The sequence below is a fragment of the Bacillus rossius genome, chromosome 1, assembly GCF_032445375.1.
Source record: "Bacillus rossius redtenbacheri isolate Brsri chromosome 1, Brsri_v3, whole genome shotgun sequence".
Lineage (NCBI taxonomy): Eukaryota > Metazoa > Arthropoda > Insecta > Phasmatodea > Bacillidae > Bacillus > Bacillus rossius.
In genome coordinates, this window is record NC_086330.1 from 76,945,011 (window position 1) to 76,972,837 (window position 27,827).

General features: G+C 36.7%; 1 protein-coding gene across 5 annotated transcripts in view; it reads right to left on the minus strand.

The window, feature by feature from the left end:
- Window positions 1-14,819: 14,819 nt before the first annotated feature.
- Window positions 14,820-27,827, minus strand: part of LOC134538085 (GTPase-activating Rap/Ran-GAP domain-like protein 3) — a 380,750-nt gene continuing 367,742 nt past the window's right edge. For all 5 annotated transcript variants that reach the window (XM_063379094.1, XM_063379119.1, XM_063379112.1 and 2 more), the window contains 5 exons: window positions 27,342-27,425; window positions 26,667-26,785; window positions 24,114-24,228; window positions 23,031-23,189; window positions 14,820-22,943 (listed from right to left, as the gene is read on the minus strand). In XM_063379094.1, the coding sequence (XP_063235164.1) occupies window positions 22,864-22,943; window positions 23,031-23,189; window positions 24,114-24,228; window positions 26,667-26,785; window positions 27,342-27,425 (557 nt within the window). In that variant the 3' untranslated portion in view covers window positions 14,820-22,863. The remainder of the gene's footprint in view (window positions 22,944-23,030; window positions 23,190-24,113; window positions 24,229-26,666; window positions 26,786-27,341; window positions 27,426-27,827) is intronic.

Consider the following 27,827-nt stretch of genomic DNA (forward strand, 5'->3'; position numbering starts at 1 on the left):
TAGTATTGCTTATATACTATTGTCATAAATTTAATTTTAAAATTATTTTTTACTTTTTAGTTTGATATTCTTTAAAAGCATGTTTTTTAGTTTTTTAAACTATATTTATTTTTAACTTTTTAGTTTGATATTCTTTAAAAGCATGTTTTTTTAGTTTTTTAAACTATATTTATGTATAATTATCATAGGGAAATGAGTTACCGACACTACCTATTACCATCTGAGATAACTATTTGGAGTTGCAACGTCACAAAGAAATGGTAAAGTCTCTACGAATCATTTGCAGTTAGATGTATGGATATAATATTAGAATTTACCGGGGAAAAAAAAAAAAACATTTTTTTTTTTCGGCGTGGCCGGGAGTAGAACCCACGATAGCTGAATCCGAAAGCTGACGTCATAGAAGTCGCGCGCCTTAGACCGCTCGGCTAACGAACGTAATGAATTGGGTGGGACATTTTACAGTGATGAGTCACTCACTCTTAGTCGAAAGAGTTACAGACGGACAGACAGAGTTACAGACGGCGGACAAACATACAGGTGAAGCTAATATAAAGCATGTAAAAACATAAATAGGCTTGGAGCAGTCGGTAATGTAGGCACCGCCTGCGGAGCTAAGCGTTATGCATCCCGCAACGCTGTGCTGTTCGGCTCGTAGCCTGACACAAATCCGTGGGTATTGCGTTAAAAAAAGTACCGGACAGTCAGAAAAGAAAGCAAGTTAATAAAAAGCGTGATAGAATGTGTTTCATTATAAAACATTTTCTCATCTTCTGCGCCTCACATACGTCACACAATATTATCCTGACTAATTCGTCACCCGGACGCCGTAACTGAACTCCTCAGGAGGTGCCGAGGAGAAAGTCTTCCAGCCCCCACCAAGGGCCTAACTGCCCCCGCGGCGAGCCCCATACTCCGGCACGAGCCCAAACTCCGCGATAGAGATTCCGGGCGCGGCGCGGGTCCTGCTTATAAAAATTCTAGCGTCGCCGCTTCGGGATGGATGTGAAAAATATCTTCGGGAAGAGATAGCAGGGGGATGACGATACGTGTTTTTTTTTGTTCTATAAAGGAGGAGGTTTCGCGGGAGGAAAGGGCTCGCTGGGGAGCGGGCCCGGCAGTTTTAAGGGCTGGTAACGTTCTGCGCAGGGGCGTGCGAGAGGGTTCACTGCTTGGTTAGGGGGGGGGGGGGGGTTGGTGCAGGGGAGGGGTTCGAGTCTTGTGTTCCCTGCGGAACCCTTACGCTTCTTGTTACGGGAAATGTGTTCGCCTCGCTGCTCTCTTTCCGCTTTGCCACCTCCGGGGTGTGGGGGGTCTTCGTCCGCTGTCCTTGCTTCGCGGGCCATAAAGTCCTGCGTTCCGCGCTTCCCACGGACAAGATCCGGAAAAGGGGTGTGTGGGGGCCGGGGGGAGGGGGCAACCGAATCGTCCGCGAGGGAGTTTGGCGATTTCCCACCCTCCTCTTGAAGGCCTTCGCAATGACGGCTATTTCACTTTGTCTTCAGCGACAGCTGCGTCGCGCGCCACGCGAGCCACGTGCCGAGCGGGGACTGCCTGCGCGCGGACCGCGCTCCGACCCGCGGATGGGAGTCCCGCCAGATTCAAACCACAATTTTATACAAATATTAAAAATTGCCCCACATATATTAAATCACAAAATCCTCCAAGACACGATTCTAAAAAATCCAATTTGAAGTACCAAACAAAACAATTACGAGGGGATCGGATTGGGGTACAGCAAAAATTAGTTGATTTTAAATCAACATATTTTTTCGGTAAAATACTCGTATCTATAATATAACCCTTTACAAAACCAAATATATAGAGAAATATGAAACTAATCCAACAGAATTGCCGCAACAATAGGCTAAAAAATTAAAACTACAAATGCTTCAAATAACGAATACAAAATATTTATCATAAACTAAAAATAGTACATGAGTTTCAGTCGCGTACAACATAGCTTAAAGAGAAAAAACAATGAGCGAGTCCTTCATAACTCGCCAGTGATTTGTAACATCTAACCTCGCTAACGAGAAATTTCCTGTGTTCTCATGTTCCAAATACGCTTAGAATATGAAACTTGGACTCAAAACTTAACGTAGAAATTTTTAAATAATGTCGAGGGTGATAAGTATATACACAAATTGTATTTGCTTCTACATTTCTTGACGCAAATCACACTTAGTTTCCTCACCCGCCGCTAGAATTCACTAACGTAGCAACTATATTAAATATCGAATAATTCTATTTCCAAAGCGAAATGTTACAATTTATGAAATGGCTCCGATAAAAGTGACATTAAATATTGATTTGATAATATACCAAAACCTCGGCTTGAACCTGATTTTCGACAAGGAATTTTATTCAAATACTGCCCAACTGATTAAAATTCATCAAAACAGTTTCCCTTTCGTTTTTTCATCTTTGGTTCTTGCCATCCGCCACAGATGGCAGCATCGTGATTACACATTAACGTTCCATGCGACTTCCATTCCATTCACGAAATTATTCCCACCAAATGCCGGGTACCGAGAGCTTAGATGTTACACGTAAATAATATTATTGATGTTCCCAAGTAGAAAAATTTGAATTGCCATCGAATCAGATAGTTTCGGCGATAAATTTGTAACAATCTAATTAACGCTGTTGAGATGAAAGTCCAGCCATTTTCTGAGCAAGGTTTTATTAATTTGTAGACATAAAGCAAAAACCTTTCTTAACCAATTGTAATACAAGTCGTCTAAAAAAGATACACTTGATTTGTTTTACATCTGGAATTTTATGAAAACAGCGAAATATTGCTAATATATGTATTTTAATTAAAGTTTTGCATCGCCTAAGACGAGCAAAAGGAAATGCGAACGACAAGTAGATCACAAAAGAATAGAATAAACACAGGGCAAAACTATAAGGTACTTGGAAAAATTAATAAAAACAAAAAAAAATGTCGGAAGGAGGGGAGGAACGAACAACTGAAGTTTCATGATTGAAACACGGAGGATACAAAAAGAAAATAATTGAAACATGACTAAAGAAATAGCAGCATAGTTCGGGGCCACGCGAAACGCAGGTTACACGAGACGACCACTCTAGACTGAGCAGAGGCCGAAAAAATGGATGTTTGTATACGATCAGATTATTCACTTTTCAGCGCATAGTATCTGTTGCCAGCTACCGTGTGAGGTGGTGTAGTTCGATGCGTGACGAATGCGGCTAACGTGTGAGTGAACCAGTGCCTCTTATTTCAGGTCATGCTACACACGTTTAAGCAGACACTTTAAAAATGTATTTCACCTATTAATTATGCTTACGTAAATACGTGTTTATAGCTGATTTTAAATAAATTCATTATAGAAAAAAAATCATTGTTAGTAAATTATTTCATCGAGTTAATAATTGTTTAATAAATATATTGAGGAAATTTTAAGGCCTATTTATGTTTTAGTCTAAGCATGAGCATAAATTATGTTATCTTGTGGAACACAGATTTTTTTTTTTTTTTAAGTGCCTTCAGACCAGTAAAATTTTCAGAATCCATTCAAGAAAGAGACAAACAACATTTTTAGTTATTCTCCTTTCTCATTATAAATCGTATTAATAAAAACAAAAAACTAACTGCAGATTAAATTATTTTTGAAGTGAAACATCTTTGGGCGCAATGGTAGTAAAATATTTCAAGGCCGAATTTTAATGCAACATTTTAGTCGCGGCGGTAGGGACCTGCCTGCGCCTGACTCCATCCGACTTGCTGGCATCTAGAGAGGGTGTATTTGGGCAGAGTAAAACACAACGGGGTTTGAGTTTACTGTGGTGCACCGCGCCACTGGCCACATCACTATTGTTAAACAGTGTTACACGAGTATTGTTTTAGCTGTAGAACTAAATATTTTTTGCTTATATAATGCTTTTCACGCTTTAGTTTGACAGGGCAAATATTTGTCATGAATTATTATTTGATTAACTAAATCACACACCGTATTAAAATTATGAGCCCACGAGTGAGTAAATATGTTAAGTCCAAATAAAAATATTGTGGTATAAAATAAGTTCAAACAAATCCCTTTCGTGGAATATCAAATTTTTTTATTTTCACTTTGTGGCCATATCGTTGTAATGTAAATATTTACCGTGAAGTATATCCGTCTGTTTAGTTTTCGCATCGTGGAGCAACAAACATCATGTTATTGTTCATTTATTCGACGGCAGAACATTACCAATGCCTATGAATTCATTGTAATATTTCCATGTAGCTTATGGCATAATTTGTTGCACTATAACTCAGTGATGGGTTGATATTTGCAGAACTACAAAATCAGTTTATTATTATACTCGGTTACATATTTCCTATACACAGTACAAAATTAAGTTAAGAACTAATTTATTATAATCAATCCTAGCTTTTATATTTACTTAACCAATTTTCTTTATGTTTTAAGTTTTTTAACAGTGAGTAATATTTATTTTTAATAAATCACTATTAATTGATAAATACTTATTAATAACCTGAGCTGTTATTTGAAGTGAGTTATAAATTTGTTAATTCATGTATGTTTATTTATGTATATTTTAATAAAATTTTTAATAAATATTAAACATTTTTCTTAAATACTTGAACAAGAAATTTAAGTAAAAAAAAAATATGGGTCTGTAAAGTTGGTTTACGGACGATAGTTTAACGTGATAACGTCATAACAAAACATTGATGAAATGATTGATCCAGAAGAAAATGCAATATCATATTCGGCCTGAGACTGAGGCGTAATAGGTTTTTGCAACCAAACCATTTAGGCATTAAAATATGTTATTCTTTGAGGAAGTAATTTTTTTTTAATTTTTCTATCTTTTGTATGATAAAATCTACCTCTGCATACTTTTATGAATAAAATTGAATAATTTTTATTGAATTATCACTATTTTGTTTAGATACAAAGAAGGAGTGAAATGAAATCTACAATTTAATTGATAAATTTACTTTTATTTGCACTCATTAATTCAAATATGTTTATTACTTTTGTAGTGTCGCGCGCGCCGTATTTATTTTTACAAGTACAAAAATAGGACGTATCGTGGCGGCGGGGATTCGATCCATCAACCTTTGGATTGGTAGTCAATTTTCAATTCAATTTCAAAATTTCTTTATTTTGTCTTTTCATGGTTCTTTACAAGTACAGGTTGCATTGACACACCAGCACTCAGTGCTCTTTTGCCAGAAAATTACATTTTTTTATTTCAGTTATATATACACTCAGATTATTTACAAACACAATTGTTTCATTTAAGGAAAATTTTTTTAAAAACCTTAGAATTGTATGTTTGTTGAAGCATCAGCTCAATGTCCCTTACAACGTTATAGAATCTGTCTCTGTTACATATCACTGGTTATGAGGATTATAGTACAATTTCACATGTCCCTTAAAAATAATATAACTAATAATATGTATATACATACATATACACTAGTATTTTGTTTATTCTTAAAACTACTCCTGCAGTGCATTGGTATATATTAAATTTATGTACATTCATTTGTTATCTAATTATATGCATTGTTTTAGTTTGTGTGTCCTTAAAAGCTATTTTTACATTGCACTGTTAACTTTTAATTATTTACAAATAAACAGATACGTCACTTTGGTGGGCGTCCGTAATTTTTCACACGGCACTGTGGTAAGTGTCCGATGTTTGTACTATTTTTGTTATTTTGCCCAGTCAGTGTGGCCTGCCAGGGTGGTAATCTGTTAGTTTGTGTGGGTGCGGTTGTGTTATGTCGTGTTGTCCGATGTTCTGTATGAGTGTGGACGGGTGTTGTGCTGCCTTATTGAAAAATTTGTCTGTATACTGAATAACTAATTGGCGTGGTGATGGTGTGTCTGAAAGTTCGTGTAGCTGAATGATAGTTACATATTTGTATTTACCGAGTGTTGCTCTGAGTAATTTATTAAAACTTGTTTTTATTTGGTGGAAGTGGATGTCGGGTACATGATCGAAGATTACAGAGGAATATAGCAAGATAGGTACAACGTACGCCTTGAAGAGGCGCACTCTGTCCTTGGCTGGCAGGGGGCTGTGGGGGCGGAGAATGGTGGAAAGCGAGTTGTATGCGTGGTAGGCCCGGGCAGTGGCAGACGAGAAGTGCGGTGAGAAGCACAGTGTGCGGTCCAGTGTCACACCGAGGTATTTCACTGAGTCGCTCCATTTGATCACTGCGCCTCCCACAAACAGTGCTGGGGGAAGACGGGGTCGTCTTCTGGTGAAAAATATGGCTTCAGTTTTGGAGGGGTTCGGGAGGATGCCCCAGGATGTAAAATAGGTTGTGACTGAGCGGATGGCCGAGGTCAGCCTGGCTTTGATTTGAATAGGGTCATGATGTGTTACCATCAGCGCGGTATCATCCGCGTACATGACAATCGTGCATTCTGGGGGCGTAGAATGTCATGAGTGTAAAGGGAGAATTAGAGGGGAGAGAGCGTAGACCCTTGTGGGACCCCTGCCGTGATGATTCTACTAGATGAGATGGACCCTTCCACCCGCACATGGAATGTGCGGGCTTCTAGAAAAGAGTGAAGGATGCAACGAAGGGCAGGGTTGAATCCCAGAAAGGCTAGCTTAAGGATAAGGGCTTGGTGATGGACAGTATCGAATGCACGACTAAGGTCTAGCAACACCATCCCGGTACGGGTTCTTTGGGTGAAGTTGAGGGTGATCTGGTCGGTGACATGAGCCAGGGCATGTTTGCGTTGACAATTTACGCCTGAAACCAGACTGGAATTCTGGCAGCGGTTGGAGACGGTCCACTTCCGCCTCCAACCTGGCCAGGACTATGCGTTCCGCTACCTTGGAGGTCACAGATAGCAGTGATATGGGGCGGTACGACGCTGGCCGGGTGGCGGCGCCCTTCCCCTTGAATATGGGGACTACCGTGGCCTCACGCCATGGATGTGGGTAATGGCCTGTGATGAGGATGCTGTTGATGATGTTGGTGAGGTAGATAAAAGCTTTGCGTGAAATGGATTTGAGTAGGCGAGGGGTGACTTCATCTCGGCCAGGGGCAGCACAGCTGCGCACACAGTCTATTTCCTTCCTCACCTGTCTGGGTGTGACTAACTTGAGTGAGCCTGGCTGGGGGGGGGGGGGTAGAGGAGGTTGGTAGTGGGTGGGTAGCTTTGACAGGTGATGTGGTATGGGTGCTGGGGTGAATGAGTTGGCAAAATGGTCAGCCAGGCACTCAGCCCTGTCAGTCGCCGACTCCACCACTCAATCGTCTGTCTCTAGAGACGGGATCGCTGGCCTGGTGGAGTGGAGACCGCGAGGAAAGCGCCACACCGAGCCATTTGCCAGTGACAGTGCCTGGACCTTTTTGACCTCGCCCGCCGTCATACATTCAGCGACGGCCACTATGCACTGTAGGAACAGTGCATTGTAGCCGTCCCTGTCCGGCTGCAGGCGGGTACGTTGCCATCGGCTCCTGGCCTTATTTCGGGTTGAAATAATGTGCTTCATATCTTCGGGGAATGGGACCCCAAGGTGGTGATGCTTAACCTTGGGGATGTGCAGTGCGGCTCAGATGATGATGGTGTAAGCAAGTTTGTATATATGCTTATAAAAATTTTGTTTTGCGTTGTGGAAGTTTTAAAAACTTATGTTGTCCGCCATATTTATTTCTTATAGTGGTAGGCGGGAAATTAAAAATATATTGTCGGCTGCTAGTCGGCCACCATGTTTATACTAACTTCAAGATCGTCGAGAATGTTTTACGCTTTTTCGCAATGACACATTTAACGACGAAGTTTGTTCGTCGTGAAATTAAACGTAGAATTTAATAAAAATGCCCTTGCAGTTAATAAAATAAGTATTAGTAAGTTTAAGAAAGAATTTTGGCTTTAATCTCCAACCCAGACACTCGTGGTGCGCTGGGGCCGAGATTAAAATTCGTCGAGAATATTTTACTTTTTATGTCTTCCAGTGCTCAAAATAATATGCAATTGTGGCCCCGGGCTCGAAATTTTATTTATAATTCATTAATAATAACGTCCCTCACGATAAACAAAGGAAAATATGTATAAACGAGTGCCTGGTTTCCGTGGAAGACAATGAGCGTAACGGGACACATCGTAGTGGGACTATGTGCGTTACGGGACACTTTTTCGTGCGTGCAGCCGGTGTTCATCGATTTATTAGACGTTGTCACGTCAAAAACCGCGCTGTGTTATCTCGCTATTAAATTGTATTGCTAAGTAATACTAAGTAATATTATAAATTAAGTTGAGAATAAAATTTATCGACATTGATTTACTTTTGAAAAAGCTTATAAATTGTAGTTAGGTTTGTTTTTATGCTACAGTAGTAGTGCTGTATAATATAACATAATATTTTATGGTGTAATTAATAAAACAATAAATAATATTGATTGTTAAATATTTATTATTGATTGATCAATAATTATTGATATCCTGAGCATTTATTTTGAAGTGGGTAATCATTTTGATAATTTATGTTTATTTATAAAATTCTTCTTTCTCTCTACCTCTCTCTCTCTCTCTCTCTCTCTCTCTCTCTGCCGTTTTCCCCCATATGATATACTTACAAGGCAAGGTTTGAACTGCCAAAGAAATTTCTCTTGTATCATCTGTACTGAAATAAACGCGCTCTTTTAGGTAAATTTCGAATAAACTACCTATTGTAGGCATTACCATGATGCGACTTCAGAAATTTTCTTTATCTTCTCGTTTCATGGTTCATATACCCCAAAACCATCGTCAACTCAAAAGTTTGTGTGTATATATATATATATAGTGTTTATCATTGTGTTTTGTGTATGTTATTGTTATTTCTTTATGTAACATTTCTTTAGTGCCCACCTGTTAAAGGCTTTGACTGTTGGTAGGCACTCAAATAATAATTAATATTAATAATAAATAATAATTTAACACTTTTTGGACAAGATTTCTATAGCAATGTTTCACAAATTACTTCCAAACTGAAACATAAAATCTATTAGTGGAAAATATCGGTCGAGTTCGTTAATGGGCAACATATGACCAAAGGGGTAATATAAATAGTAACGTTTTTTTTTAAAACAGACAAATTGCTGTACCTCCTATAACATGGACCATAACACATAAGTTGGAACGTATTATAACTCGTAGGAGTAATACCAAAAAAATGTTGTCTTAATTTTTTTGATTAGACCAACCATAACTCAAAGGGGTAGAAAAAACAAGGGTAGGAGGACAAAAAAATCTTAACTCTTTATCTTAAACTTTTGTCTGAAATAATTATCGATAAGAAAAAACTTTACTGCAAGGGCTTAAAAAATAGTATTTAAATAAAAATTCCATACATTGTACATTATTAAATACATTTCTTTTTATTATAAAACATAAAAAATTATCTACAACTTTCTTTAAATATATTTTTATATGACAAACCATTACCGAAACAGATGGAAAATAACAGGGTTTGAAATACAAAAAAAAATATCATAACTCTCTTAATATGCACACTATTAAATCCGTTCGAATTGTTTGTAAACCTCATAAATATTATCTAAAACTTTTGTCTAAAATAAATTTTACACGACCAATAATAACTGCAAGGAGTGGGAAAAAGTTGTCAAGTGTATTTTTTTATAGTATTTATATAACTACGGTTTGGTTCCGGTATGTGTAATTTATAAATTCATAATTATATATTTAATACATAATTAAAATTAATGCATTAGAATAACCATTTAGCATATTTATTGATTTTATTAACGATTAGAATATATGTCAGCTATTATAGTGAATTAATTCATGAATTAAATACACCTGTTTACTGTTTATATTAATATTTTATAATGAGTCTTTATCTAATTTATAATTTAAATTAATTATTAATTTTTCACCTATATTTATAGCATCCCTCTAGCCCTTTTATTATTTTATTTATACTTATATTTGAATGCAAAATTAAAGTACTTTTTTTATCACGCAAAGTACAATTTATAACGCTCTACATACGTAAGTACACGCACCTATTGGTTTTGCTTTAAGGTTTTGAAATTGTTAAAGTAAAATTTCAAATATTACAATTTCTTAACTTTGAAACATTTTTATATATTCATTTCACACTGTAAAATATAAGTTGTTATGATATTACTTTTTTGGCTGTGTGCACATTGAATACCAAATTAATTAAACTTTTTTACGTTATTATGCTTAAGTTCAATGCGTGCATCAGTCCCAACCAGTCCCCTTCCCTTTAGAAGGGTGTGAGTCTAGTGCAGGGGCGAGAGTTATCAAGTTGTTCTGTACTGTGGCGCTGCCTACCAAGCGAATTTCAAACTGTACTAATGGTTCGGTATTTTCCCGCCAGAGCGCAGGAGATGCCGGCGAAGTTTTAAGTTGCGTTTACGATTGGTCATTCAAGAATTTAGAGAAGAAATTTTTCATGTGCTTAAGATATGGCTCTGAGTATACGATTACAGGTTGTTTGTCGGGTCGTGTGCGTAACATCTGTTGACTTAATAATTAACAGGAATTTTTATATATTGCCTATTTTCTTAAAAATCATGAGAACGCACCAATTTGTGTGATTGGCTGGATATAATTTGTGCTTGGCATAAGCGGGATATGGTACATTACTAATAAAAATTGAAACGAAGGAATTATTTGCAGCCAAGAGTGTACACAGAATTTAATTTCGTGAGGGGCGAGGAGGTATAGAACCATTTTGACAGATTTTTTTTTTCAATTTTTTTTTAAATAGTGGCAACGATAGGATTTTTTTTTTTTATGATTTTGGGTTTGGTGGGAGGAGGAGGTTATATATCTTCTCTTAACACCACCGCTCCCTCGCTTACTATGAACGCTTCTGTTTACAGCATCTAGAAAGGATCAAATACTTAGAAGAAAACTGCCAGGAATAGTGATTTGATCAGATTTTTAAAAACGTGTTCTTTATCTGGTAATATAATTCATCTGACGTGTTTCTTGTGTATTTTTGCAATTACAAGGATCGGTGAAAATACGTTCAGAATTCCTGCAAGATTAAATTTTTAATTTAAAAATTGCTTTATGGTACATAACCAAAGTCGATGGTAGGATTATATATATATATATGCAATTATATATTTTAGTTTGTTATTTGTGATTCTGATTCGTGTACGAATTTTAAGTTACGAGTTATATTGCTGCAATTAAAAATTTGTTTTTAGTTGCTATATTACAGGTGCTTTAAATACGTAAATCATGTAACCACGAATAAAAACTACATACATAAAAATAAAATTATATAATTTTAACATGGCAGCTTCTCGGCCGATGACAATTAGACCTATCATATACTTGATACTCGCAGCATTACTTAACTGTGTGCTCGTCGACGTATAGATCGAATTATCCCAATTCTAAACTAATCTTAAGGCTGGGTTCGTATATTCTACGTAAGAAACGTAAGAATGCAAGGAACGCAAGACGCAAAACGGCAAATCAAGCATCCTCAGTGTTTCGAAATCTTGCGTTTTCGCCTTTTATATTCGGAGTGAAGTGTTTCGAAAACTTTTAGAAATGCTGACTTATGTGCATGAAGGCTATTTGTGGTTTTTTTTTTCATGACATCTTGCAGGGTGTGCCGTAAACCATTCTGTCATTGCTGCAGAGGGACTCGGGACACGAGCTTGTCAGAGCTTGCGACCCTTACGCACGCCCGCAGTCACCATTTACCTCCACTTACCTCCAGTTACCTCCAGTTACCTACAGTTACCTCCAGTTACCTCCAGTTACCTCCACTTACCTACAGTTACCTCCAGTTACCTAACGTTACCTACAGTTACTCCAGCCTCTCGGCCTTCACTAGCATCTTTGTGCCGCACACGTCAAATGGTCCATCTGGGTAAATGAGCGCTAAGGGTGACATTGGCTTGCGCATCTCACGCCTCTTAGCTTACTATGCACACGGAGATAACGCGCCTCTATGGGTTAAAACGGTGACCCTATAATTTTATAATGCACTATTAAATACTAGGAAGTTGTTAGGCAACTAAGGTGCCCGTTTTAAATTATGAATATTTTAACACTTAAATTTAATAACTAAGGCGTGTTCCACTTATGTATCTGTATTTAAAATTATTCTTTTCTGTTACACTTCCATTTTATATTTTATACACATCTCTATGGAGTAGTCTAATATTTGTGCTTCATGATACGCCTGATTCCAGGATATGCATATGTTTTTGGCGTTATACAGTCAGTAAGTAAGTGATGAGCGTAAATATATATAGGATAAAACTTCTTGCACGTCCCTAAACCACTTACAATAACGTTTTTAGAAGTTTTCATACCTAAAATATCCGTGAAAACACTCGTTTTAGCCTTTTCACTCCAAAAAGTACACATAATAGTCAAAACCATGGATTGAAACTTGTATGATCAGGCGAAATGCCTATTAAATGCTGTTCGTATTTAGATACTTTTAATACACCTTCAGTGGTATCTAAATGACGCTTTAACGTCCGGATACCCAACAACTCGCCTGCTCACCTTCCTCCACCCCCGAGCTTTCCACGTCACGCGCTCGCCCTTTCTGCTCGCCGTGTGTCGACTGTCTGTCGAACAGACAGCAGCTCGCAACACCACTGTCGCACCTTTCACACTTTCCTCTGAACGGCGGGAGCTCATGGTAGGTCCAGCACACTCGACCGTTTCACTCGACCACGTCTCCGACGCACGAATCAACGAGGCGGGATTCGAACCCGCAGCCCCAGAACTGGGCGTCAGGTACGCAGATCCGTGTGTCACCAAGCCGCTCTCCATAGCCCGGTCACTAACCTATCATAAAATTTATCTTAAGGGCTGATTAACAACAGATAAAGAAAAGATTAAATTTTATACTTACGTGGGATTATGAGAATGATAATATCGGTTAGTAAAAAAATTCATAATTTTTTTTCAACTAAACTAATTTTTGCCGTATTGTTGTGTAACGGCTGTTCTCCTCCAACACTTTACCTTTTGCACCACGACGAACAAGATGTGTTTCGTTGTACTCCTGATAGGACGCCACCCGCTGCACATCCAACTGCGAAGGCAGCCCAGCTCTCGCCTGTTGGTTAGACAATACGCGAAGCTTGAGCGAGACTGAAGAAGGTTCTCGTTCATTTGGCTGTCGCGTGGAATCGGAAGTTTCTCCCGCAGCTTGTGCATTCTCTACAGCTTCGGCGAGTGGAGTAATGACTATTCTGGGTAAAAATGACCGTTACCCCTGGAGGGGTATATTACCCCCAGTCTTTGAGGAGACGGGAGAGATCGGCACTGACGCTCCAAAACACCGCACCCTCACTAAGAGAGACCCAGCGAAGCTCTGCCCGCCTGTCAGCCGTCATCATCGGGGTAACATACATAGTGGAGTATATGCAAGGTTAGGATTTAATGCCCCACCGTCACGGGTTATAAAATTGTTTCCTTGGTTTCGGCACAGTTGTTACTTTAGTGCAATTCTCTGTGTCCACAGCTAAAGAATCATGAACACGTGGACGACATTGTGAAGTCTTCAGTTACTGCGTCACATCCCCAACGCACTTATGTTAAATGAAATCTCATGATTTGTATTTTGTACCTGGTCTCATTTATTAGACAATGTTAATAAATGAATAGTTTCAACCTTTGTGCTGTGATGACACACAAATCTCATCGCATTTTATATCCCGTTCTATAATGAACAGTTGTTTGGAGATTTTTCTGCATGGACCGTTTAATTTGTTTGTTAGTTGCTAACAAGTAAGTGGCCCTAAAGGCTTTGGCTTTGTTTGCGAATGACCCGTAAACACATACTTTCCCTCGTTGTTAGCCGTCACAGTTTAGGTTTCCAATCCTCAGCTGGGATTTTTAGGTTTTGTTAGTTCCAGATCAAATGGATGAATATTGGTGCAATTCGACCAGGAATGGATTTATAGGAAAGCAACGAAAGGGTAAACCGTGGGAGGGGGGGGAGCAGTTGACCAGGGCGTCAAGTAAGGATTTAGGTAATAAAACATTGAAATAGTACATATTTCGATGCTATACATATGAGTCCTTCTTTAGACTGTAAATATTGTAGAGATTGTTTTAATCCTTGTTTTTAAGCTGCGCTGGTAGAAGACTCAGTTAAACTCATTGATTTCAATGCTGATTAAGACCGAAAGAATATTTTTCGTCTCAATAATTCAAGTAAATTTTCCACTACAGTAGCACTCTTTAATCTGGCATTCTTCGGTTCTAAATGTATCGTAATGCAGCATTGTTTGAGTCTCTTGTGAGAGAATTTAATAAAGTGGATTCTGGCGTTATTTAAATCGAAGAAATCTGAATCATGAACACAACGTCATATCAGACTTACTTCAAAACAGTGAAGCTCTTCTGTGTTTCTCTTGCGATAGCAGCTGATTACACTTATTTGAAATATGGTTTACTGATTATTGAATTATTCTTTGGTATTCCCGTTATAACTGTTTTGATATTCAATAATCCGGCAAAATCGCTGATCCGGGATCGCCGTGATTTAGAACGTACTTGTATTAAAAAGCAAGTTCTGTATAAAAACAGATAAAAATACAGGTAAAAGCAAGTACTGTATAAAAACAGATAAAAAAGACAGGCATGAGCTTGCCAGAAGGAAGATACTTACTATACTATATAAGTACCAAAAATCGGAACTTGTAAAGAGGATTGAGGAAATGTACAATGGAAGGTAGCATAAATTACTATGCAATGTTTTTTTGTTGACTTGTTGAAGGAAAAGCTTGATGAATAAAAAAATGAGTTTTTTTTGGGATATAAGAAAGCTAAAAATCCAATGTGTTATGGTAACAGTTAAAAATATCCATACTTTATTTTTAAATTATGGGTTTAATCAAAATTGAATACAAAATAATTAATAGTTGAAGACATTGTTTACATCTCAAACATAAGTTAAAATACATGAATTTGATTTTAAAAGTAAAATAGTTGTTGCAATGTAAATACATACCTTATTTTTAATACTGCGGTGTATATAGCGTTTTAAAATTTTGGTTTTATTTCAATTGTCTTTTTTGAAGTATACGGTACATTTGGCTCCTAGAGCTTACAAACCACAATCAGTTTTTACGAACTATTCGACTAATGTGTCTGATTCAGTCAGCGATTTTCTACGTAAAACAAAGTTTTTGCTGTTAATCCATGAAAACGAACACTCATAACAATTTGGTTGAAAAGTTTTATACACTGAAGTAGAAAGTGTTATTAAGTAAAAGCAGAGAAATCCATGTAATGAAGAGCCCAAGTATAAATAGTTCTTGAAGTTACCCACACGCAAATCAGTCCAGAAATTTTATTCCAATATTTTAAGTCACCATATATTTCGTACACATATTTCTCACAAGTAGCCACCATGCAAACCAAAATTTAAAAATCACAGATCTTATGTGGCACAGTTTGTAATGCGTATAAGTTCACAAATAACTGAATAAAATTTTAAGGAATATATTTACGGTAATATAAAACACAAAATACATTATAATTTTAATAAGAGGCTATAGTTCCAAATACGTTCTGTAAATAAAAGTAACTAAACTAGAATAATACGTTACGCAAAACCTAAATATATCTTTTAATGGTACTCTTTTAATCTCTGACTAAAACGCAACGAATTGAAACCATAGGTGGAGAACTATTACGATTATAACGTCAAATGTCTTATAATGCTGTAAAGTTCTAAATGTACTGAGTTTTATATAGGAGAAAATACAGATCTACACAAGCACAATTTGTATAGAAATTATACATATTTTAATATATACTCTTAACAAGAGCTTGAAAGTCACGCAAAATTTGATGGCATATAATTTATTCGTGTATAAATATCACATTCTTTAGTGAAAGGGAAGTAATCTTATGACTAACTGCATTTCATTTAGCCACAAAGTGCTTCATTATTTGTAGACCGTGACATATAGAAGACATTACGCTATAAATGTGGTCTTGTAGTGTCTTTCTAATAACCTAAAAACATTTACATTCTATAAACAACACATGACACATGAATTAATTTTTATGGTTGTAAAAATATGTAACAGTCATAATTTATGACTTTAAAATTTAGTTTTAGTAAACTTATAATTTCGTTTAACTACTCTTAAAACATAACGACTGGGTCCTGCCCGTTAAATATTACACTGTGCAAAAACACACATAAACAACATTAATCATGCAACTGAATTTTAAAATGATATATATACTTACACTTATTATTATGCACACTTTAATACATTACATACAATTACATTTCTTAAAAAATGAATTCAATATTTTAGGAAGAAATTTAGTATTTACAACATTCATGTGTGTTAAGAAGTTATGTTATCACAGAAGATTTCGTATTATAGCAAAATAAAAATACTAGAACAAATAAATGCACTGCATGTACATTTACTATTTTATTATTAAGATAAAATTGGGGTACAAATTGCTACATTCAAAATTTTAATTCCATTCGTGTAGTAACAAAAATTCGAAGCTATATTCCCTGGCAGGGACTTAATAAATATTGCCAACGAGAAGTGTTAATTATCAAATAAATAAATAAATGTTTTCGAAAATTGTTTTTGAAAATAAAAAAAAGGTTATCAGTCTTTCCTCATTGCTCTAAGAGTTGAATATAATATATGTTAGTTTATTTTATTAAGTAGAGTTTTCGATCCTTTCATAAACTTACAGTTTTGTTTGTGTTTAGTGCTACTATAATCCAATATAAAATTTTAATGTAAATCAAAACGTGTAAATAAATTTTACAGTAAATTGAGGTATTAAAATTAATGATTGAATTGGGAATTAACGTCTCGCCGGTATCGAGGTCATTAGAAGCGACAAGGGGTGGAATGGTTGAATGGAGCACTGACATAAATAATTTGTGCTGGAAACAGGAGCACCCCTAAAAAACTTACCAGATAACGGGATCGTCCGCCATGTTTAAAACGTGCAAATAAACCGCCGGAATTCGAACCCGTATCGCAGTGGTGGGAGGCGAAATATAAAATATTTGACATTCCTAGTGATGCTTGCGATACTCTTAAGCTATGTTTCAACTACGATAGCTTGTCTTATCCCTAGATTGCAGTGCGCATTTTAAAAGGCTTTTACTTTCTCATTCCAAAACACGATTTCTGCTGTTGGTGTTGTACTTGTTTGTGTTCTGTTGCCAGATAAACGATATAGAGCACAAGTGTTTTAACACGACTTTTTAATGTAAATGATATTTTTTAATACTACTTAAACATTGTTTTATAAGGGAAATTTCGGAAAGAGAAATTCAGAAATATGTTTAATCAAGAGCATCATCTGATAATATTTTATTTTATATTCTAAAGAACCATGTATGAAAAGCGCCATCCTAGTTTCAACGGTTAAGATATTAGAAATTATTTCTCTATTCTATTAAAAGAGACCGACTACTAAAAATAGTTTCTCCACAGAAATAACTGAATTAATATGTTCTTCTCTCAATACACATTATTATATTATCTTAGAAGCATCGACAAAAAGTAAAATTAAAAAAAAACTCTTTAAAACTTAGTGTAATTAATGATGGTACACAAAATAATATTTTTACTGTTAACACCCCGGGTGGGATCAACCTGGCAACATTGGGTGCTATTCACTCTGTACTCTCAACAAAGCGTGAGATCCACTAAAGGGTGAGTTAAATCGAAGGTTCACTGGTTGAAAATGGTTTTTACTTCATTTACCAGGTAGACTCTACTGAAACAGTTGCCTCATATTTGTGACGAAGATATATTTAATATTATTTTCATTCCAAAATACTGAAAGGCAACGGTGACAGTGATTTAATTTCCACCTCCCGAAATCCAGCTGTACATAGCTGAAGAGAACTAAGTATCTTGGTCAGGAGCACGAAGTGGCTGGTAAATTAAATTGCCAATCGCAACATAAATAATTTTGAAGCGAAATTTTATTGATACGTTTTTGTGTTTAAGTGTGACTTCTGTTATAAAGATCAATGAAGAGCTCTTGCATAGAGAGAGAATCATTTAAAAGCTGTAAATATTGAAATCTAAAAGTGTCAATAAAACACGTAAATAAAACGATTATAAGAAAAATTGAAAATTAAATATCGTTTTAAGAATATAGATTAAAAGTAAATTCTAGGTTATTGAAAATTTATTTAAATGCAATTAAAATTGAAAAATTTAGTAATGAACTTATTTGTAATTTTAAAATATATTAAAGCAATTGTTTAAAAACTAAGTTTTGAAATTAATGTTAATTTTTTTAAATACAAAAAAAAAAATTATGTTGGAATATGTTACGCACAATATTTTAAAAAGTTGCACAGAAAAAGTTACAAAAATATTGGTTGAGTTGGTTCATGTGTGTAAAAGAAGTTTTTCGTGCTTAGTAAATATTCTAAAATAACCAAAAAAACTATGCAGCTTCATATTGAGCAATTCTCAATCAAAAATAAGTAGCAATAATATACTCCAAAAAAATGAATTCAAACTCAGATCGTTGAAATATTTTTGTAAACAACAATTTTTTTTAGAGCATGAGGAGAAACTGTTGCTGTTTAAAAATATTTTGTCACCCAAAATGGAAGAAATTAGTCAGTGTCCATGTTTGAGCAAAATTAATGCATCTGAACAATACAAACTACAGAACTTGATGATCAGTTCATCATTATTAAAGCTTTTAACCAGTAATTTTCAATCAAACGTTGTCGGTCACTCAGAGACGGATAAGGCCTCTTTTACGACATGAGAGGAAAGGTATAAAGGTGCCTGTTTTCCCCCCACCAAACTTAAACTCCTTCATGACAATAACAGTTTAATTTGGGTGTATATATATATATTAAGCAATTTTAATAGCGATTTTTTTTGTATTTTTAATTCATTTCAGTATAATATTTTTCTCAGTAAGAAGAAACAACTAACTTTGTATATCATGTTAAAAAAAATTTTAGCACCCCGGGGGATTAAGTGTTAAATGGAAACCAAAGAAAGAGCATTTATCTCATGACAAGCATTGTTTAGCTATAATGACTAAAGGAAAATTTTGAGGCTTATTTTTTCCTGAAAGTTATGTTACCTAAAACTGTTTATAAGATGGTGCCACTATCAGTTCGACGCCCTAAGGCTCGTTCTACAATAGCACGGAAATGGAGACGTATCACGTAAACGGAGAGAGGCCTATCTCACGGAACATTTCACTGTCGCGTCTTCTGCTTCCACAACGCACGGAAACGTAACAAATGGCAACCAACTATATTGTTCCAAAGTTATGAAGCATTAATTTAATTTTAAAAAAATGTTATGCTTTGAGAATATAGCACGGGTAAAATTCAAATATATGTAATAAAAATAAACGACAAAGTAATATTAGAACACTAAAATATTATTGTGCAAAAAACCATTTATAACAAATATAGATCATAAACAAACATGGTTACCATCGCAGCCAAACACTCGGCTTCTATTGGCCGTACGGAGCAACGTAAACTGAATCGCTGAGCATTGGCGAGCAAATCCGTACGGGACCGTCTCCGTCTGCGTGCTGTTGTAGAAACCCTGTTCCGTGAGATCCGTCTCCGTTTACGTGTCATTGTAGAACGGGACTAAGTGGCCGCGAGCTTCGTATGGACCTTCATCCGTGTCTGCAGTGAATCAGCTTCAACGTTCTCGTGATCAACATCTCATATTGCTCTCTCCCGTGCACAGCTTTCGCACTGCATGAGTTGTAAGATAGAAAATACATCACATATCACAAAATTAACATAAGGACACAAATATTGTAAGGAAATTTTTAACACGCTTTTAAGGATAGCATCATTGTACACACACAAGACAACATACCTATTGCTGTTTATCCTAAATAAGCTTCTAGAAACTACATTTACCTAGTTCACTGCATTATGAACAAAAATATTCTATACTATATTTTTAACTTTCTATTATGTAGTATGTACAGTCATAAATGCAAGTTATTTTATCACATGTGTCTTTCTTTTTAAGTACAAAAAAAATTACATAAATCGTTTTAGATTTGCAGTGAAATATTCATCGTATAAATGGACAGTTCTGTGGTTATACTAGACATCTAAAAGTCGAAAAAACACACAATCATTATTTCTACACAGAAATGGTTTGCATGAAATCCCGTATCTAATTTAATTACTCGGTTTAAAACACACATGGAAAAGAATTATCTTAGTTTAGTAATAAGACACTTTCAAAGACTAGTATTTATTATTTTTCGTGTGACTTTTAGTGGTTTAGAAAGAAAGTAAGAAACAATATTACTACACACTATATCAGAGAGGTAAGTTACATACATGAAATAGAATACATATATTAATAATGTTATATTTTTCACACTTGATTTGTACTGTACAAATTAAATTACATAAACATTATTAATCGAATACAGAATGTCACTGACACTTTACTTGGAATTTAAAAATACACTGTGAATATATTCGTACATTATATTGATTTGATGATGATAAAGTACTTTTCTTGCTTTGGCCTAAGAACAAAAGGTATAGTAAAATATTCATCTAGTTTGCATCTTTTGCCACTGCGAGAGATTAGATTAATAGTTTTTTTTTGTTTCTCAGTTATAAATGTGTCATACTTCTAAACTGTTCAGTCATTATAAAACACAAGTATAAAAGAGGTCAATATTTAAGTGGTCACCTTTCTTTGTATGTACTATAAATAAATTTTACATTTATAAGATTTTGCCATTGTAATAGTATTGTGCGCCTGTATTTATGTTTTGAATGGTTTATTTATTATTCAGAAATCAAAAGATGACTTCTAGTTTAACCTTATAGTTTTTTTATGAAAATATGACTACCCTTCAAAGTAATTTTGTGTTCCAAAGATATATTGCAAAAGGTATAATATAAAACAAATCATTATGATTTTAAATTTGTATATTTTCTTTGCATAATTTACTGATATTTTGTACTTAAGAATCATTATTTACTGTTCTCATATCTTTGACCAATATATTAAACCAAAATATTAAATTCTTTTTCATGGAGCTGTATAAAACACGGGAACAATAAACTTTTTAATATGAGAACCATCAATATTGGTTGAACATGATTTTTGGCTTATTTTTTCATTAAAGAAAGTGAAAGGTAGTTACTAAATTTCATAATGCACAGAACTAATATCGTGGTATGATAACTCTCACCGAACCTCATATACTGCTATACGTTGCTTTTAGCTACATATTTTTACTGATTCTGGTAGTACGCATATAAATACTCAATTTTATACTTATAAAGAATGAAGTAATAAAACAAAAAAATAAACATTTACATAGTTTGAACTATATAAATTAATTATAACTTTGCAGAAAGAGCGAGACCCAAAATAAAGAAAATACCTACAGCTCTATTCTGAAGCTACCGTGAAATATGTATTTGAAGAATGTCGACAATAAATAAAATTTTAATATATTGGCGCGGTGATTGTGTTGGCAAGTATCTGTGGAATGAAAAAATAACTGATATTATTTTTAAAAGGAAAAATGTGAAATAATTATGAATAAGTTTATCTAAACGAAACGAGAAAAATAGATAAAAAATTATAAATAACAATTATTTTATTTAGTCCACATTTTTGAGACATTTTCCTGTGGTATCATATTACAAATAATTTTAATGCTGAAGTCAAGCGGAAACATCGTTTTGACAAGATTTTTTTTTAACTAACTAAGCGTTTTTAATCTGGTTTAGTAAGTAAGTAGCTTTCGTAATAAATTGTTCAATAGTCACATTTTCAGGATGAATACTATAGGTGTAAAGGCTTGCTACCTTATTTAACGTAAAATTGTAAGCTATTACTAAATGCAATTAAAAAGTATCAACTGTACGGAATAAGTTTACGATGAAGCTAGCGGGAAGTAAATATTTATATTTTATCATTCGGAAAAGTAAAGAAAAGCTTAAAATTGAAATCATGTGCGGTGCTCTCGGATAGAAATGCACCGATTCAGGAAGGCATTTAGACCTACCATTCTTTGATTAGTTAGCAAGGGAACTGTGCATAAAAGTATTGTCTTAAAAAATAAATTTAAACTTTACTTTTATAACCTTACAAAAAACAAATATGCTTTAGAAATATTAGAGTGTTAATTTGCAGTAACATAAATGGAAAACTTTCAAGTGATCAAGCCTAATTAAATATTAACAGTTAAATTTTGCTGTCAACTAGAGTAAATGAAACAAAAATTTATAAGATTGGAAAAATATAATAAAAGGAACATAAATTTTCAGCACATACGCTTTTCTACAAGACAAAATAACCATTGCTAAAAAATAAAGTGTAAAGCAATATAAAGTTGAAAATCAGAACTAGACTTTCTGGTGGTGTTTTATGAGAAACGACTTGGAACAGTATAATTGGCGCAATTTCCAGATGCAATTAATATGTCAGTGAGATGTAAATACCACCGGACCAAGCAGCCGGTTAACAGCTACTGTGTACACGATCTGAGTTTCATTCACCAACACACGAAATATCTACACGACGGAAACACAGCTTGCGCGACAGCATTCATTGTGCTTACGTAGTGACACGAAAAATTACGTATTAAAACATCTTCCGAAATTTCTGCTCTTGTAATAAAGCGTTCTTTTTTTTTTTTGTGTGTGAAAATGACGTATTCCAATGTCTTTTTTTTTTTTTTTCTGACGTCCACTACGCGGTATATGCTCTGTATGAAAATATACGTTCGGCCGTCGAGTGATTTGCTGTAGAAAAGAGAGAGAGAGAGAGAGAGAGAGAGAGAGAGTCCTTCAGGGGCGGCCGGGGCGCTACCCGCTGGACGGCCGCCATCACTTGGGGGCGGCGAGGAAGGCGGGGTGCGGCGGCGTCGGCGACGAAGAGCAGCTGCGACTCAGCCCGCGCGACGGCTCTGCGAGCAAGAAACAGCCGCTGCCCTCACTGTCGGCGTGCTGCCGGCGCTGCTGCTGCTGCTGCTGCTGCTGCCGCGGGCACTCACCTGGCACCAGCAGCCCGCCCCCGCCGCCCCCGCCGCCCGCCTCCGCGCCGCCCCCGGGCGCCGACGGCGTGGGGCAGCGCCGGTCGCGCGGCGCCACCACGCCGCTCAGCGTCTGCAGCGGGATGCGGTACAGGCGGAAGGGCCGCGCCTCCGGGGAAGCTGAGCACACCGGGCCATAACCCTCGTCTTATGGTACTAGGTCCTCTGTTTATTGTACAACTCACAATGATAACTCTACTTAATATGCGCCTAACACGACCAATAAATAATGATGAATATAAATACACTAAATTTAAATACACAAAACATATATTAAAAATTCAATTTTTTCTAATATAGTGCAAATGAAAAAAAAAATATATATATATATATAACGGATAATGCAAGAAGAAGTAAACCTAAGTTTACCCGGGTTAACTTAACATTATCCATGGTTGTAGAGTAAAACCGAATATACACTGAAATATTTAATTACTGGCGATTACCCTGTGCACTGTTTAATCAACTATGGCTGGGTAATGTAAGGTGTTGAGTAATTTTTGACCACTTTAGAGGCTGGGGCTAGGGCTAAGGCTGGGATTGGGCCTGCATCTGGAGCTGGTGTTGGGGCAGGAGGTGGTGTTGGGGCTGGAGCTGGTGCTGGGGCTGGAGCTGTATCTGAGGCTGGGTTCGGATCAGGGGCTGGACTGGGTCCGGAGCAGGGACAGGTGTTCGGCTGGTGCTGGTGTTGGGCTGGGCCTGGTGTTGGGCTAGGGGTGGTGTTGGCCTGGGGCTTGTGTTGGGCTGGGGCTGGTGCTGGGCTGGTGCTGGGGCCAGAGATGGGGCTCGGGCTGGGGATGGGGCCAGTGCTTCGACTGGTGCTGGGGCTAGGGTAGGGTCTGGGGCTGGGGTTATGGCTGGTGCTGGCGCTGGTGTTGGGGCTGGGCTGGAGCTGGTGTTAGAGGCGTAAGTAGGACTGGAGATGGGGTTAGGGCCGGGGTTGAGGTTGGACCTGAGGTTGGGGCTGGGGATGGAGTTAGAGGTGTGGATGCGGTTTGGGCTGGGGCGGGAACGCATGATGCTCGTCAGGACGAAGGTGCTCACAGTGCGGCGACGACGGCGGCGACACGCTTGGGTCCCTCTCCGCGCGGTCCACCTGCAGCCGCTCCATGCGGCCGTGGAAGAACTCCGGCGCTGTCGTCGCGAAGAAGATGTCGTTCTGCGCATAACGACACAGCCCGGCTCAAGCTACACAAGGTTTCTTTTCCATAGCCTAAATAAAATTAAGTGTGTTTATAGAAGGGTTCCGAGTTAAGGAGAGACGTAGGTGCGTCTCATGTCGAAGCCTTATACACAGAACATGAGCCGTGCAGAGAAATGTTCGCATGCACCGTGTGCTTGTGTGGGGATAGGCCAGCATGACAGCCCAAGGTCAACCCCTGGGCTCAGATGTGTGGGATGGAAGGTCGTGCATTAATATCGTAGAAGAAAAGGTACATCACGACACCACGTCACCCGAACTATCTTGAGCAAGCACTAGCCTACGGTAATATAAAAGTGGTCGTGAAGGATCTAGGTTAGATGAGGACCTAGACGTCCGTCGGGCTTAAAGACTATACACATTAAACACGTTGGGTTTAAACCACAAATATTTTATTCTTGCTTGGGTATTTGGCCAGTCATGGAAGCAATTGAGGTAATAGCTAACACCTCTGTAGTCACCCCTGCCAAGAGCTAGCTACTGTTACCCAGGTGAATCCTGCAGAGACACAGACACTGGGCCGAATCATGCGGGATCAATCATCACGCATTAAAGCAAGCAACTTTACTACTGGATAAGAAGGGAAAATGCAGGCGAGAAGAGTTGGGCGGGGAAAGAAAAGCTGCCATGCAGGGGTTGGGTACTTGGGACTTTCGACCAGCATAAATTTCGTTGTGCACTACTGGTTGCGGTACCAAAGACGCATTATTAGTATATAAAAGGGGTTCCGGGGACAGGCTTCAGGCTGAGGTGCGAAGTGCCGGTCAATGACCCCAACAGCCATCATTAATTCTGACATCACGGCGGCCATTTTGGTTTCATATTTCCTCAAAAACTCCTCTAAATTCCTCTAAATTTCCGTTCTGAGGATAATATCCCGTTATAATAAAAAGTTAAAAAATTTGGTACTTGGAAAACCTCAAACAACATTTGCCTTGTAAAAAATTAAAATTCCCCATTAAGGCTTAAATCCCCCATAGGCAAGCCTCCAATAAGCTTCTGGTGGGTGGTTTTGACCTTGACCTTGACGTTGACCCTGAACATGTAATCTTTAATTTTTGATAAAAAAAATTCCGATAAAAAATTGCTTACTTCTAATCTTTAGTTACTTAATCGATATTGGTCGTCGGCGAGAGCAAATAGGTAATTTAAAAATAAATAAATAAAAAATAAAATTTGATTAAAAAGAATTACAATTACTAATGTAATAATGAGAGCATTTCCAGATTGCGCCCAAATAACATGATGTCAGACGCCACAGTAATAAATGATTCATTCATTCTAGCGGGCAATAAATAAACTAATATGGCGGCAGCGCACTCTAGTAGACCCAAACATAATTTCAGCAGCAGCTTCCAGCAGACGAAAACAAAATGGCCGCCATTACGTCATACTGGCTGACGTAATATGCCTTGGCATTAGTGGTGGGAGGTCAGTCTTCAGTGGCTTCGTTGGAGGAAGATCCATTGGCATTTTTAATCGATTGACCTCGCCGGGTTTGAACCGAGGACCTTTCATATTTGTTATTACAATTTTATTTTTAATTTTTTATGAGTTTTAAAAAATTTCCCGATTTTCTACCATAAAAATTGCGGATTTTCAAGATGGTGGCCGTAACTTAAAGTGCAACGTTCCAGAAACCCGAATGGCGGGTGTGACTAAGCAAGGATTTTTTTAACTTTCATTGAATTCTAATAAAAAAATTTTAATTATTTAAAATTAATCACCTTTTTACCCTCGCTGGGAATCCAACACACGACCGAAATCGATTTTGAGGTAATTTGACACCAAAATGGCTACCATAACGTCAGATATCAAGATGGCGGTCGGGGTCATTAACCGGCACCTCGCACCTTAGCATGAACTTGTCCCTTGAGCCCCTTTTATATACTACTCTCATGCGCCTCTAAGGGCTATTGACTGTGATCGTCAACTCTCCCTGCGAACCTGGATGCTGACTGAAAGCCCGCTTCGCCACCTGAACAAGCGTGACTAGCCTGGCAAAATAATTTTATAGCCATTTCAATTCAGCCTCGTACATCAGTTAGGTGACCAACTGTAGGGGCGATTCCCCCCCCCCCCCCCAACTTCTTCTTTCAACACACACCTGTGTGACTAGACAACCCAAAAACAGATTAAAACGGGCTGCGTCTAATGATCTGAACAAAGCGGTTGATACAATATTAGTTTGAGCCCCGCTGTGAGACTGCTGGGTACCATGGTAATTGGTTTCGGGACACACCTCGTAGTTTGGCGATTAAGAACACGGTGACAGATATACATGTTTTAATTTGAATGACATCTTCATACCATAGCCTTAATTTTGATATTGGAATAATATACCCTCATTATAACGTTAATATGAAACTAACTGACCATGCGTAAGTGTTGCTTACCTTGGAGCATATAAGCGCTAGTTTCGGCATGATCATGTTCTGTACCAAGTTTCCATTAATGATCAGGCGGATCTCCATTGAGTCAGTAGTGAAGGCAAAGATGTACGGGAAGGCACACACTGTAATAAAACGTATTTGTAAGACACTAGAATGTAAAATAAACGGTGGTACAAGTACAATACTTTTAGAACTGTCTAGAGTTTCTTGAAAGTGGAACTGCAGGTCAAGTTACATGTTAAATATCAAAACACAGCGACAGAATTCAGACAATATAAAGTAATAACAAAACATAATGAGCATTATCAAATTAACTGTATGACATCAAATGTTTAAATTACATTATATCATATTTTAGTAAATAAAGAATTTGTAATCAACCCGATGTAAAATAAAGGCATTCATACATTTAAAAATCGAAAAGTTTTATTAATTTCTAACTAAAATAAGTATTAACTCATTATTTAGAAAGAATTGCATGCCAAGTATTTTATGAACAAATGTTTAACCAAAATTACAGCAGAAATTAAATGTCTTTAATATAATTAAAAATTATTTAATAACTAGTGTTTAGTTTAAAATATATATTTTTTATAGATTTATTTCTTTAACTATTTTACAGGCAAATACTTATCTTTAGTCAACCTTATTACATTAAGATTGAATATGTGGACGTACCAATGGCTGAGGGTACGGAATTCCAGTGAAAGTCGAATTCAGTAGTGACAATTTCTTCAGAAAGCTTCTGGAAATGGCAGGTGTCTTTAATAGAACACAAAATTTAACAACGATTTCATAAATCTCTCCAAGAAAAGTACACAAAAATTTCCATAATATATTATCAAATGTAACAGCGAAAATCGAAACTTTGTGAGGCACTACCTAAATTAAAATAAAAAAAAAATAATGGGGTAAATAAGGGGGTAGAAATAAAAAAATTTCTGACACTTTTAGGTTCAACGCATGAAATAAAGCGTGAATTAAATCAAAAGGTGGTGTCAAGTAATATTGATTTCTTCCTGCTTTAGAGAACTATGTAATACGACAGCATGCACATTCAGGAAACCACTGGGTATTGCAGAAGTAACACATAAGTAAGTGATGTATCTATAAAAAGCAAATTAAAGGGAATTAGGCTTCGCCATCTTACAAATCCCAAATTTT